Source organism: Miniopterus schreibersii (genome assembly GCF_964146895.1).
Source record: "Miniopterus schreibersii genome assembly, chromosome: 8".
Classification (NCBI taxonomy): Eukaryota; Metazoa; Chordata; class Mammalia; order Chiroptera; family Miniopteridae; genus Miniopterus; species Miniopterus schreibersii.
Window position 1 is genome coordinate 45,484,058 of NC_138109.1, and position 14,817 is coordinate 45,498,874.

At 43.1% G+C, this 14,817-nt stretch overlaps 1 protein-coding gene across 1 annotated transcript in view; it reads right to left on the minus strand.

The window, feature by feature from the left end:
* The window catches only part of NEGR1 (neuronal growth regulator 1), a 724,429-nt gene extending 721,708 nt beyond the window's left edge, over positions 1-2,721 (minus strand). The window contains exon 1 of the mRNA XM_081145808.1: positions 2,150-2,721. Within this exon, the coding sequence (XP_081001934.1) occupies positions 2,150-2,325 (176 nt within the window). The 5' untranslated portion in view covers positions 2,326-2,721. The remainder of the gene's footprint in view (positions 1-2,149) is intronic.
* Positions 2,722-14,817: the final 12,096 nt, after the last annotated feature.

Consider the following 14,817-nt stretch of genomic DNA (forward strand, 5'->3'; position numbering starts at 1 on the left):
TTTTTTAAGTCAAAAGTTCCCTAAAATAAGGTATCACAAAACTCAGGGTATAGAAAAAAATATGGATGAGGTACAGTACATAGGAGTAAACAAGGACTGCACCAAACTAACACACTGGGAAGATATTTTCTCCACTAGTTAGAGAAGCTTTAGTATTGGAAGCAATGAGTGAACTAAGCATAGGTCTCCTAGAAGCAAAACATGGGTTCATCTATTTTAATTAGCCTTAGTATTTATTAGATTGTCCATTAGAAACAAAATGCCAAGATATATCATCAAAGAGAAGCAGTCTATCAAATTATTTAGTTTGAAGATATTATTGATCATTACAAATAAGCAATATGCTGCTACAAACATATAGATTGCAGTTCCCACGATATATGTTTGCAGTCTCTGAAAGAAGTGTCTTGTCCTTACCACTATTGTTCGAACTTTTAAAACAAACTTAATATAAAGAACATAAATACGGGCTTCATTTATATCCCCTATGTGACAAAGAGTTCACTGCTTTCACCAACAATGAAAAGGTATTTTATTCAGTTATAAAAAATTATCATTACTTTTGTACACATCCAGGGGCATTTTGTGTTTACAGCAAAGATAACAAGATATATTATAAAAGCATGTTGTTAGTGTATATTAGATACTATAATAGTATTCCATGCAGATTTCGACTCATAAGCTTGTTTCAGGAGGTGTAAGTCATATACCACACCCAGATCCCAGAGCATTAAATTTAAAATGTTACACGATCCAAACAGAAACCTATCCCCACTCTTTCACTTAGACGTGCCATGTATTCCGGTTTTGTGCAATCCACACTTATAAGCCAACTACCACCCAGTGGCGAGAAAGAAGATCTTTCAGGGAGATTTGAGGTGTACATCAGGTGGGGGGACAGAGCGCAGAAGGGAGGGAGATGGGAAATGAAGGAATTAGGGCCTTTAGCCGTGTTTAGATCTAAGTACTGCTGATCGTCAATTTATATTTTCACAGGAGAGAAACTGTTTCCAGGAGCTCAGTCTGCAGTGCTGCTTAGGGGGTAACATCAGGCTGTGGAGGTTCATTAATGACAAAACATCTCAGCGCCCAAGCTTAGGGGAAGGGGGGAGAAAGGAGAGTGAGGAGAGAGAGAGAGGGAAGAAAAAAAAAAAGTAAAGCTGAAGATGGAAGGAGGGGGGAGGAGGGAAGAAAGATGAAACAGAGAAAACAGAGGCGAGAAGGGGGGGGCGCACCTGTGAGTGGCAGCGCGGAGCGGGAAGAAGTGCGGGCCTTTCACGCAGTCGGAGGACCTGAGTGTGAGCGCGGCCCGCAGCGCGCGAAGAGCCCGTGGGAGCGAGGCTCTGAACTGAGCGGGAGCGCCCAGGAAAGGGGACGTGTGCGGGTGAAGAACGGGCTACAGCAGGGCGCCGGGAGCACGCCCGCGCGTGTGGCAGGGCGAGGGCGAGAGCCGGGGTGTGCCCGGCAAGACCACGCCACGGGAGCGCTGAGGAGGGCCAGGGGCGCGGAGCGGGGTCGGGCAGGGGAGGGCTCCTAAGAGGGGCCAGGCATGACAGCGGTGGCGATTTTTTTTTGAATGAGAGAAAATTGAAGATGAAACAGAAAAGGAAAGAGGCAATGGACGGGGGGCGGGGGGAGTAAGAAGGGGGGGTGGAAAAAAGAAAGAGAGAGAGAGAGAAAAGGGGGAAAGCCCTCAGGAGAAAGCCAGCAAGCTGAGGCGGGAGAGACCGAGCCCAAGTGTCCAACTGAGAGGGAAAGTCGAGGGCGCGGGGGGCGAGCAGTTTGCAAAAGTCGCAGAGACTCGGGTCGAGCAGAAACACGCCTGAGGAACTTGTCAGACTCTCCGAGAGCGCCCGACGACCGTGGAACAGGGACCCGGCGGGCGGAGTTTCCCAGCGCCCCCCGCCCTGCGGCCCCGCGCGTCCCGGTCCCGGGGGCTCCGCGGCGCGCGGGCAAAGTGCTGCTGAGCACGCGAGCCCGGCTCCCGCCCGCCCGGCCACCGGGCCAGCGCCCGCAGGCCGCCCCGAGCGTCCCCGAGGTGCTCTTTGGACAGTGGTCACCGCCGGCATTCTCACTCGGTTTAAAAAGAAGGGGGGGGGGACAGAAAGAGAGACTGAGACAAGTACGAAAAGCACGCCGGTCCTCCTACCTAAGCACCGCCGTGTCCCCTTTTCTGACCATCATGTTGTCCACGGCCGCCCAGGGAAAGTCCACGCTCTGTCCGGCCGGGAGGCAGGAGGGCAGCAGGCAGCACAGGCTGAGGAGCACCGCCGCCAGCCACTGGTTCGAGCAACAAGCGCCCTGCACCAACAGCATCATGTCCATCCCTGCGAGGCTGCTCGCTCTCCAGAAGCGCTCGGCTCGCGCTCCCCCGCCCCGCTGCTGGCGCGCCTTCCCGGGAACCAGGCGGCGCGCCACGCGATTTTTTTTCCCCCCTTTATTTGGAGGGTTGGGTGGGCTTCTTTTCTTTCTTTCCCCCCTCTAGTTGTTGAGTGTTGTTTCTCTCTTTTTTTTTTTTTCCTCCCCTCCGCCTCTTCGCCGTCCCTCCCTCCCTCCCCTCCCACCCCCTGGCTCCGCGCTGCACCGCCTCCCGGGCGCTTCTGGCCGAGTCCGGAGCGTGTCTAATTCTCGGGCGGCTCGCACACCATCTAGCGAGGAGGCAAGCGCGCCGGCGAGTGAGGGCGGAGGCGCGGCGACGGCGGCTGCAAGCGCCGCAGCAGCAGCAGCAGCGCCCGGCGCAGCGGCGGCCGGCGGCCCCCGGGCTCGCGCGCGTTGCCAAGCGGCCGTTTCCTTAGCAACCCCGCCCGGGGATTGGGGATGCAGCAGGGAGGGGGGCGGAATGAAGGGGGGAAAAAGAGAAAGAAAACGGAACTATATATCAGGAGGAGGTCTATCACAATCATGCAAACTGCGGGGAAAGAGATGCGTCGCAGGCACAAGGCTCCCCTTCCTGTCTCGGGCACTGGAGCGACGCTTTGCTAGAAAAGTCTCCGTGTCGGGCTGGTGTGGAGACAGCCGAGGGGCGCTTTGCTTTCCCCCCTCGCGTGCGTTTTACCTCTTGAGCACGGGAACTTTAAAGTCCTCCAACTTGTGATGGGCGCCATCATGACGCCTGGGACTGTGAGGGCTTTTTGTTTGTTTGTTTCTTATTTGTTTCCATTCTCGCCTGGGCGGCCGTGCTCCAGTTCACCAGCGGCCAACTAGTTCACTCTTTACCTCTTTTCGGAAATAGGTAGGGACAGTGGCGGCTGGGGCTGCTGGTTGAGGGGACATGGGGGGGGGGGCGTGCCAGGCCTCGCAGCAGAGCCGCTGGAGCGTCTGTAGGGTCAGTCAGTATGCTTGGGAGGGCGCCTTCCTCCCCCGCGCGTGTTGGCACTAAAGTGGGTGTGGGTGCGGGTGTGTGATGCGCGGGAGGGCCGGTCCAGGCGCGGCGTGTGTGCCGTGGGTGAGCGCGGACGCTGTGCGCGCGCACGGGGGGGGGGCGCGCGTGGGGGGCGCAGGCGCACTGGCGCGCGCCGGGCGGGGGGCGCGGCGCGGCGCGGCGGAGTCCGGAAGGGACTGGGATCCAGGGTTTTAATTGTGTGGAGCCGGGCCGCGCCGTTATGTAAGAGGCAGTTTAACCCAGTTGAGCGTATCGGGCGCAAGGATCGGAGCATCCGTATCTGGGCGAGGCAGGGTTGTCGGGTTTAAAGAGTCACAGGTTTACATTGTTCCACAGCCTCCCGACCGCGCTGCACCGGCCCCTGCTCGGTGGCGCAGAGCCGCTGCCCTGCCTCCCGCGCCGCAGCCCCTTCGCCGCTGGCGCCGCCGCCCTGGCCCGCCGCGGAGGGGGTGCTGGGCACCCGGCCGCCCCTTTCATCTTCTACTTCTTCCTTTCGTGAACTCATTTCCAGGTTTAAGGACCTTTAGCTATTCTGGATCGTTTGCAGATCAATGCGACAGCCGAGGCTGGAGTCAATAGCAGTTACGCCAATCAATCTCTCCCGGCGAGGAGTTTGGAAAGCAAAGCGCTTGGAAATGAAGGAGGGAAACAAGTACGGTCGTTAAAAAAATATGCTCAGCAACCCCCTTCATTCTTCCCTTCCTCCTTAAGCAGTCTTTAATAAAGATTTTCTTCACCTGACCCTAGTCCTTGGAGGAAATGAATGAAACCTCGCGCATCCCTAACTCGTTTTCCATAACGCCAGCGGGGTCCTTGGCAGAGCGCACCGCAGCAATCGTCTCTGCAGGGGTCAGCATCCGGCCGCCTCCCCCGGCTGAGCTCTTTACGAGGCGGGCAGGGAGTCGTTTCGCTCGGCGGCGGCGGCGCTCAGTGATTTTTACCGCCGTGCACGAGGATGTGTGGAGAAGGGGGAGGATTCCCATCACCTGTGACCACTGCACGGCCGGATCGAAGGGCCCCTAACCAGCCTCACCTCGCTGCTCCACGGACACTCCGAGGCCTGCCGTTAACCGCGACGTTTGCAGCGGGAGTTCCTGCTGTTAGTATTCCAACCTAACTCTCAGACCCAGCTCGGAAATTCAGAGTGCAACAGTATCCAACGCATTTTGAAACATCAATAAAATGTTAGTCACTTGCAAATGGATGAAAACATTCTCTTAGCAGTCGGGTAGGCTAGGAAAATAATTGTCCAATGACAGACTCCTGCTACTATTGATGCCAGATACCTAGATAACACTGTCATCTTGTTAAATGCGATTTCTTTTTCTTCTTTCTCCCGGGGCGCACTGATGGATAAAGCTTAAAATTATCTAGGGCAAACAGGGGATTAGAAAAATCGACATGTCACGTACATGGGCAAAATTATGCAGCATTATTTAGAATTTTGTCTAGAAATAATCTAGATCCATTTGAAGAGAAGCAAAAGGCACAGCTCCCGGCATTCTGACTCAGGTTAGCGCTGTTTTATGCAGGAATGGGGTGCCAGCGTTTTCTAGTGCAAGCTATGGAAAGCCTCCTTTTGTAACTGCTGTTTCCCAGAGGTCTGACATCTCCAGGGAGGAGGGCGGAAGGAGGTGGGATTTCTGTGACCAGGGATGGAGCTATGCAGCAGTTTTGATATGTACAACAACCCTTCAGGCTTGTAAAAGGAAACTAGAACCACTTGGATTTAAAGGCAAAGAGTTTATTTTCTTTACTTCTAGTTGTTACCTCAACTTCCATTCCCTGATCACAGCACCTAACTCTCACAAAACCCACCCGAAGGGAAGCAACAACTGAACCTAGTTTATACATGTGTGGACTATTGGAGAGGTTATTTACATATATGCAGGGCAACCCCTGTAACTACAGTACTTTTGCTGTTCTTCTGACTACGGAGGAAAATGATTTTTAAAACCTTTGTGGCTTTATTTTCCCCTCAATCTTTCTAAGAGCATATATTTGAGAAGATTTTACAGGGTTTCCAGTATTTGCTTTTGAGGTCCTGGATTTCTTCCTAGCAGAGACTTAAATTCTAGCAATGTTGGCTCCTTCTGAGAAAATAATAATAATAATAATAATAATAATAAGAAGAAGAAGAAGAAGAAGAAGAAGAAGAAGAAGAAGAAGAAAGAAAGAAAGAAAGAAAGAAAGAAAGAAAGAAAGAAAGAAAGAAAGAAAGAAAGAAAGAAAGAAAGAAAGAAAGAAGGAAGAAAGAAAGAGAAAGAAAGAGAAAGAAAGTTCCAGCTCAGATAGCACATAGTTCCTTAGTAGAATTTGTTTTTAAGTATCAGGAATAGGTAACGACATTGTCTGAACATTTTAGTAGGTGTAATAGGATAGTCCCTTGGTCATAGTTTTTAGGAACTGACATTAGAATGAATTACTACTTCCTTTTGAGTTATGTACCTCTATTTTGTTTCCAACGCTCGAAATCTAATATTTAAAGAAATGTGATAACCAGTATAGAGTTCGTTTGGAAGGAGAAGGGTGGAGACTGATTATGACATTATGCAGCTTGGTTTACCCTTGTTTTTTATGCCCTATGACCTCAATGTTGTTGGAAAGATAATGTTATAAGGAAGCTTCTCAAACTTCCTTAGTTTAATGAGCTTGATTTTTTATTCAATAGTGTAAATGAGATTATTAGGGGGAAATTTAGAATACAAATTCCTACTTGTTTCCTGATACTAAATGAGTAAACCCTGATGCATTTTTCATGCTATTACTGTCCAGGTGTGAGACATTTTAGGCAAACAGGTCTCAGGATCTAATGGGAAAAGATAATGAGATAACTTGGTAATTCCTGAAAGAGTCAGTCAGGGGGCTCTTATAACCAGGACATATGAATAATAACTCCTTCACTTGGGCCATAATTGATTTTCTATTTGAATTAAGCTAGTTTAAGGTTTGAGCACCCTATTAAGTAAAACTCACCTGTAGTGATGATTTGTAGGTCACTATGAGAACTAAGAAGTTCAGAGAATTTGTTGGGGGTGGGAAAATTTTCCTTCATTGAAAGGTTTCCCAGCCATTTTAAACATTTGGGGTAGGGAATTGTTGTGGGCACTGCCTTGTGCACTGGAAAATGTTGAGCAGCATCCCAGGCCTCTACTCACTAGATGGCAATAGAACCAGTAGATGGCAATAGTTGTGATAACCAAACTTTCACCAGGATATTGTCCAAATTTCTGCGGATTAGGGGAGAGAGGGCAAAAATCGCCTCAGGTTGAGAACCACTCCACTACAGATTATATTTCTAAAAATATACCATCTTGAGCTTTTCAAATAAAATAATAAAGCAGATCTGTAGGTGGAAAAATTATTTTATTTGAATTCTATAGCTACAAAAGTAGCTCCTCCTCTCCATCAATTAAATCTCTACATTGACCCGCCATGTGATTGTATGACCCAGGTTAACAAGGATGTAATGAATCTAATGGCTGATCATAAATGTCTTTCTATGATTTCTCTGTGGGAGCTCTTTTATTTAAGCCAGAGTTGAAGTGATAGTCCTCATTTTTAAAATAAATTGTCATTTTGTGGTTGTTTGAATAAAAGTGTAAGTAGATGGTAAGCTACTTTCTGGCAAGAATTAACAAACTTTGTACTCTTTACCTAGTGACAGCTACAATGTACACAGTCAGAAAATGGCTATAAATCAAGGAGAGTGAAAACAAATTTCCCTCTTAAATCACTCTATGTAAAAAAATCATATATTTATTCATTTATCATTTTTTTAAAAAATTAATATTTTTATTAAATGTAGATAAAAACAAAGAGGTAAGATGTTTTGTGGGTTTTGGGGGGAAGTAGGTGCAGGGATATCTATACTATTTTCAAAGCTCTTCAAACCATTGCCGTGGGATGTTGCTGAAAATTTCACCTAAGTATTTAAACCAGAAAGATGTCTTTTTTTTTTTTTTAATATGTCTTTATTGATTTCAGAGAGAGGAAGGGAGAGAGAGGGAGAGATAGAAACATCAATGATGAGAGAGCCACTGATCAGCTGCCTCCTGCACTCCTACTGGGGATCAAGCCCTGAGCAGCACACGTGCCCTGACGGGTAATCCAACCGCAATCTCCTGGATCACAGGTCGATGCCCAACCGCTGAGCCACACCGCTGGGCAGAAAGAGAAGTCTTATACTAAATGTGAGTGGTTGATTTGAAGCTTTGGCAACTATGCATAAAGCTGCCTCAAACATCCTTATGTAGGTTTTTGTGTGGACATAAGTTTTCAGCTGCTTCTGTTAAATACCCAGGAACATGATGCTGGATCTTATGGTAAGAGTGCATTACGTTTTGTAAGAAACTGCCAAGCTGGCGTCCAAAGTGACTGCACCATTTTGCATTCCCATCAGCAGCGTATGAGAATTCTTGTTGCTCCACATCTTCACCAGCATTTAGTATCCTCAGTGTTCTGGATTTTGGCCATTCTGATGTGTAGAATCCTGTTGTGTTCCTTTACATTTCCCTGATGACATCAGACGTAGAGCCATCTTTTCATAGGCTTACTTCCCATCTGAGCATCTTCTTGGATAAGGTTTCTGTTAAGGTCTGTCAACCAAACTTCATTCAGTGCAAACAGGCTAATTACGTTATAGCGTGGCTGCAGGTCAATAGTGTTATAGCTCAGTTATGAGCCAGCACAGCTACGGAACAGCGCGGCCGCGGAACAGCATGGCTACGAGGTCTCCCTGGGGCAAAGCAGCCTGCAGCGAGGTCTGGCGAGGGCTTCTCTGGTTGGACAGTTGTGCAGCCCCGCATCTGGCCTAGTCCGCTCTGCACTGCTCCGGTTTCACGCGCTCTAGTCCGCTCTGCTCCTCCCCTCTGGTGCCCGGTTGGAGCCACAGCCTGTGTTTTGCTATCAGTCCCCACCTGGGAGACACTCTTCAGGATTTGGTAGAAACGCAAAACATTGTGCTCTGAGTCGGAGGGGAACTTACTTATATACAGAGAGGGCCCCACCCCTGGTCTCTGATTGGCCTGCCCGCATGCAAATGAGCTTCAAATTCTCACAGTTTGATTGGCCCCAAAAGTGCTCTTCTGATTGTTCAGAATTGAGCCACTCTGATTGGCCAGTGAAGATGCTGACAGGGGCATAGCTGCAGAGCTCTGATTGGACTGGAAATGTCTCCGTCCTATTGGCTGAAATAGAATTCCAGGAACTCCTTTATAAGGGCGGCTCAGCCGGCAGGAGCAGAGGAAGCAGGTGCTTTAGTGCTGGAGGCAGGCGGCTTAGTTCAAGCTTCTTCCCGAAGTGTGTCTTGCAGGAGAGGTTGGAAAATATATCTGGGACATTATTTTTCATTGTTTCTTCATTAATTTTTCAGTCTCACCCTCTATCCTTTCTTTCTGAGACTCCAGCGGCATAAATGTTATGTCTTTTATTATAGTCCCACAAGTCCCTGAAGGCCTGTTTTTGTTCTGTAGTCTGATTTCTCTGTTGTTCAGAGTAGGTAATTTCTATTCTGTCTTTGAGTTTACGGAATCCTTACTCTTCCCTCTCCATTCATTGTCAATCCCATTCTTTGAGCTTTTTTTTAGATTGTTCTGTTATGTTCTAAAATTTTTTTTTTTAATTCTTGATACCATTTATTTTTTAAGACTCTGCTGTGACTGCTTCTTTGTTGAGACTTTTTATTATTTTTTTCCATCATGTTCATTGTTCAATGAAATATTTATGTGATAGCTGCTTTAAAATCCCTTTTGGATAATTCTAACATTGGTGTCATCTTGATGTTGTCATCTGTTGATGTCATTTTCTAATTCAAGTTGAAATTTTACCAGTTCATGGCATGATGAATATTTTTTTAATTGAAATTTGATTATTTGGGTATTATGAGACTCTGGAAATGATTTATGTCATCTTTTCTAGTAATATTCTCACTCACAACTTTCTCCTGGGAAAAGAGGATAGCGCCTCTATAGTACCAGATCAAGGTTAGAAGTCTGTGTTCCCACCCATGGAGGGTGGTCCCATTTATTGATAGGCTGATATGGAAATTCAGGTTCCCACTAGGCCTCCGTTGATACTACACTGGCTGGGATGGGAGCCATACCTTGTCACTGCGGCCGGGGGCCTACACTGACACCATAGCGGAAGGAGTGTTCTCCTTACTTATGAGTGGTAGTGAAAGTTCTGACTCTCCATTAGGTCTTCTCTGACGTGGTTGGGTGTGTCGTCACTGCCTGGTGGGGATGAAAATCCTGGCAACTCAACTCAGCCCTTTTTAATACCACCACACTGCCCCTCACTCCCACCCCGACCCTGGCAGGGAAGGAGGTTTGGGAAGCTTTGTGCAGCCTGGTGAGAGTAGTCCAGTTTCCTAATAGGTCTTTGCTTGTGAAGGTGAAGTAGGGCTGCAGTTTTTGTGGGGGTTTTTTGTGTGGTATTTGGCTGGACTTGAGGAACTATTGTCTAAAAGCTCTCTTCTTGCTAGGATGCCCCTTTTTCTGGTGCTTTGGCTAGAAACAGCAGGCTTTTGTTTGGGATTTTTTTGTCTATGCCTGTTGGCATTTCTGAGTTGCCAGTTTCTCTAGCACTCAGTCTGGCAAAAGGGAAACCCAGGGAACACACAGCCATATCGCCCCATAGGTCCTCAGGTTCCTAACCAGTCTGTCGTCTTTTTCCCACCTTCCAAAATCATCTTGTGTTTGTTTTACCTATAATGTCAGTGTTTTTAGTACACTTGGTGGGAATCACATCTAATCAATCTTTTCCAATACATAATACCATTAATTTTTTTCATTATAAATTTTATTTTTCTAGTAAGCTCAACCTAGGTTTTCATCTTTTCTATCTCAAAATGTTACTTGAACGGGGCTTGTTTATTACTACTATATAATATAATGTAAGTAATATCTACTAGGGAAACAAAAATTTAAGGAAGAAAACTTTAGTGTATAACAGACTTTCTTAATCACAGAACTTCACTGACCAAGTAAATATTTCCAGACACCCAGGCTGTGTTTTTAAATGATACCACTGAAATGGCTATGTGTCTATCAATCTATACTGTGTTTCTGTCAATATTGTTGATCGTCTATGTCAATCAGAAGAAAAAAAAAGCACCACTTCATGGCAATATAAGTAAATATGAAGATGTGTACATATATTAGAAAGACCTTACGGTTTAAAATGAAGGAAAAGTTAAATTTGTTATGGATGTAGCTAATTTAAATCAGTATTTTAAAGTTATGTAATAATGATTATGATTGGAGTGAAAACTGAATTAGAGGACAGGAGACCTTAATTTTTGGCAAGTTTTAGCCACTAGGTGGTGAGGGATCAAAGACAAATCTTTGCTTGGACTCCGTTCCGGTTCTTGCAAGGCAGAGGGATTGGAATAATACATAACCTCTGAGGTTCCTTCCAGCATAAAGTGAGGGACTGCACATATTTACTGATTGAACAGTGTGGATTCATGCTGCCTGATCACAGGCCATCTCAGTCCCTCCTGTACACTCAGTGCTTGCATCCCACCTTCCAGTTCCTCTGGATATGAAGACTGGACGTGAGCGGTCCAGGCAACTAGTTTCTGTTTTATTATTATTTTAATACATAAGTTTTAAAAAATACATCACTAAATATAAGTGACACGTAAGCTCAATTAATTTTTTTCTTGGAGTTTAAGGGAGGAATTTATTTGCACTATGAGATGGGGATTTGTACACAAATAGAGTAACGCATATTGGACCCAGAGTCAAAGCTGGATTTATAGGACTGAAGGAATTAGAATTTCTCTAGACATGTAGTTTTGGTAGGAGAGTAAATGCTTCCCTTTTCTCTTGGTACATATACCTTCCTGCTGTGCACATTCAAGTGCCAGTGCGCAAACACACTTTATTAATAATGAAATACATTAAATACATTTAAGGATTGACATTAGTTTAAAGATTTTAATGGAATTCATGCAAATAGTTTGAAATTGAGACAGTTCTTCAGTCTAAAGAATGTTTGCCCACCTCCCCACAATTTCTACATGAGGTATGTAAATGATTGGCTGTGAGAACAAGTAAAATTATGCTCTATTTCTATCATAATCTAGTGGCTACACTTACACTTATTGTCAGTTTTAATGAGATTTATAAGGTAAGATTTATTTGTGATCATTTATGATCTAATTTTCCATTACCCAAAAAGCAAATCCAGATGCTTCAGGAACTCTTAATAATATTTTGTCCTGACTCCTTTGAGAAAGAAGAGAAGGATTGTGGCCAGACAGGAGCAAAATTTCTTATACTCTGATTAGCTCATTTTTTTACAAATGCTTTTTCTGTTGGCCATATCTCCATTCAGAATCCAATTTTGGCATTCCCAAATGGCTAATTTATCTGGATTATTCATGTATATAATGAGTGTGTTATTTTTTGGTGCAGGATCACATGGCCTTGGACGCTGAAACCAACTTTATTTCATTAGGACTGATTTTCTAATTTCCACACAATTTGCACTGTAAAATGGAGGCTGCAGTATGAAATTATGATGGATTAATATTTCTCATATTCTCAAATAATTGCTATTTATATTTACACTCATGATTCCACCTCACAGATGTATTTATCTCAAAACTATTTTTGTTCTAGATGATTAGTGAATTATCCAAATTATCTTGTGACCTGGGACACCATTATCATTGTCAAGTTTAAGAAACAATATATCTGCCAAGTCAAGACACTTAAGAAAAAACAGATATAATGTATGAAAAATCATAATATAAAACCCACCACAAACATTCACTGAGAACTTATTTGCCAAACACAGTGTATTCTTTATTATCTTATTTTATATATTATTTGATATATTTGTCTATTACATATATTACTTTAGAAAATAAACTGAACATTAAAAACAGAAGTGTTTACATTTGTTTTAAAATATTTGTTAATCATAGCTACAATGTAAAACATTAAGATATAAGTTGATCAACAGAATTATTTTGTCTCAGTATCTCTCTGAAACATATTACTCTATTCTCATTTTAGTTAAGTATAATAAATCTGTCATTATTAGATTTTTCATCATTAAGACCCTTAGCATATCTCATAATTAATATTTGAAATCAAATTAATATACAAAATTATTTTTATTGAGTCTATAGTTTTATTTGGAAGAATACATAATAAAGTTTTATTTTTTGTTTGCAATTTATTAGCAAAAAGTAATTGAAAATTCTCCATCTCTGCTCACCATAAAATGATGATTCTCTCTTGACTAAATAACTGGTCTCCAACATTCCTTTTTCCTCACCTACAACCTCATATGTCAGGAAAAGATTTTCTAAAACACAAAAGTTATTATGTCACCTCTCTTCTTACACTCTTTTATGGCTTCGCATCATCCTGGGACAATAACCAAGTCTTGAATGCAGCGCGCAGGCTGCAGGAGCCGGTCTCACCTGGGGGAACGCGCGGGAACGCTGCGCGTGACAGGCCCGTGTGCAGGCCGCCCGCGACTCGGCGCGGGAGGGCGCTCTGCGGCACCGGGAGGCGGGCTCCCTTTCGGAGCCTTCTTAGAAGCTAGCAACTCCAGACATTTCTTTCAATTTGTAATATTGAGATCACACTATAAATGTTTTTTAATATTTAAAAATATTTTAATTTCGCCAACTTTTCAAGTCACTAATATACTTCTAAATGTTATGTTTAATTCCAGAATATTTCATTGAATAGCTGTGTGCAATTGCATAGCTATACTTTTTTTTTTTTTTTTTTAACACATCTCTTATTGAAACATTTGGGTCATTTTCTTTTCTACCATGTTAAAACAACCAATGAGCAAAGCTAATTTTAGTTTAAAATTTAGTGCTAAATCTTAACACAGAACTAAATCAATATGGATCCTTAAGATGCATTACTAGAATTAGACTATCTGGGTCCAGTGGTACAAACCTAAATGATAAGCTTTAGATATATTGAAAATTCTTCTCCAAAAAAATTGTTTCAACTTATTTGTCTATTAGCAGAGAATTGTGGGTTGTGTTTTTCTGATTTGATACTCAAGGACCACTCTTGCTTTTGTTTTAATTCATATTTATTTGATTACTAATTCTGCTGAAATTTATCCTTAAGCTCATTGGCAATTCATATTTTGGAAATTGCATACACATATACATTTGTATGTGGATATATCCAGGGTGAAGCAAAAGTAGTTTTACAGTTGTATGTGCAGCACAGTTTATTCTTGTATTACCTTTTATTAATTATTGTATTACTTTCCATATGAACAACTGTAGACCTACTTTTGCCCCACCTTGTATAGATAATATATACATATACACTGATTTAATTTTTTTCTTTTTCTCTTTTTCAATGAATATTTAGAAGACATTACATGTTAAAACTACAAATACTGATTTGTAATAAACTTCATTGTTAGAATTGTTAGATTTACAGAAAATCGAGAAATTAATAGTTTCCCTTATATTAAAACCTTACTTAGTATGATAAATTTGTTACAATGAATGAATCACTATTGATGCATCATCATTAAAGTCTATCCTTTAATGAAGTCAGATTTCTTTAGTTTATTACCTACTGCCTTTTTTCTGTTCCAGAATCCCAGCTTGGATCCACTTTACCTTTAGTTGTCACACCTAAGGATCCTCTTGGCTGTGACGGTTTCTCAGATTTTCCTGGGGTTTGATGACCTGTTCAGTTTTAAGTGTACTGATCAGGTATTTTGTAGAATGCTCTTCTATTGGAATTTGTCTGATGTCTCTTTTATGGTTAGACTAGGGTTATAGGTTTTTAAGAAAAAGATTTCATAGATAAAGTGCTATTTCATTGCACCATGTCGAGGATACTTGCTATCAAAATGATTTATTGCCGTTGATGTTGACCTTGATCACCTGGCAAAGTGGTGTTTTTTAGGATTCTCCACTATAAAGTTCCTCTCTCTCTTTTCTTTTTACTTTATACAGCCCACATGTAAAGAGTGAGGAATTCTACCTCCTTTCCTGAAGGTGACCCATCGACATAAAGTATTTATAATTCCTCTGCATGGGAGATTTGATTCATCCCCCATATTTATTTATTTATTTATTCATTCAATCATTTTAATGCATTTATATTATTGTAGGCCCATTGATATTTATTTTATAATTTGGATTACAATCCAGTGTCACTTTATTGGTCAAGCTGTTTGAGCTTTGGACATTGGGAGACTCTTTCAGTGGCTCCTTTGACATATTCCTATCAATCTTGTTTTTTAGCTTTGTATTTTCTGATAATTTCCTTACTTTTGGCACTACTTAATACTCTAGACCTCCATGTTTATCTTTTATATTTCCTGCATCGGTTCTAGAGACAGGAATTCTCCATGGAAACTTGTTCTTTTTTTTTTTTTTTTTTTTGTAATTGGAGAATGGTATGAGAAACCAAAATATGGAC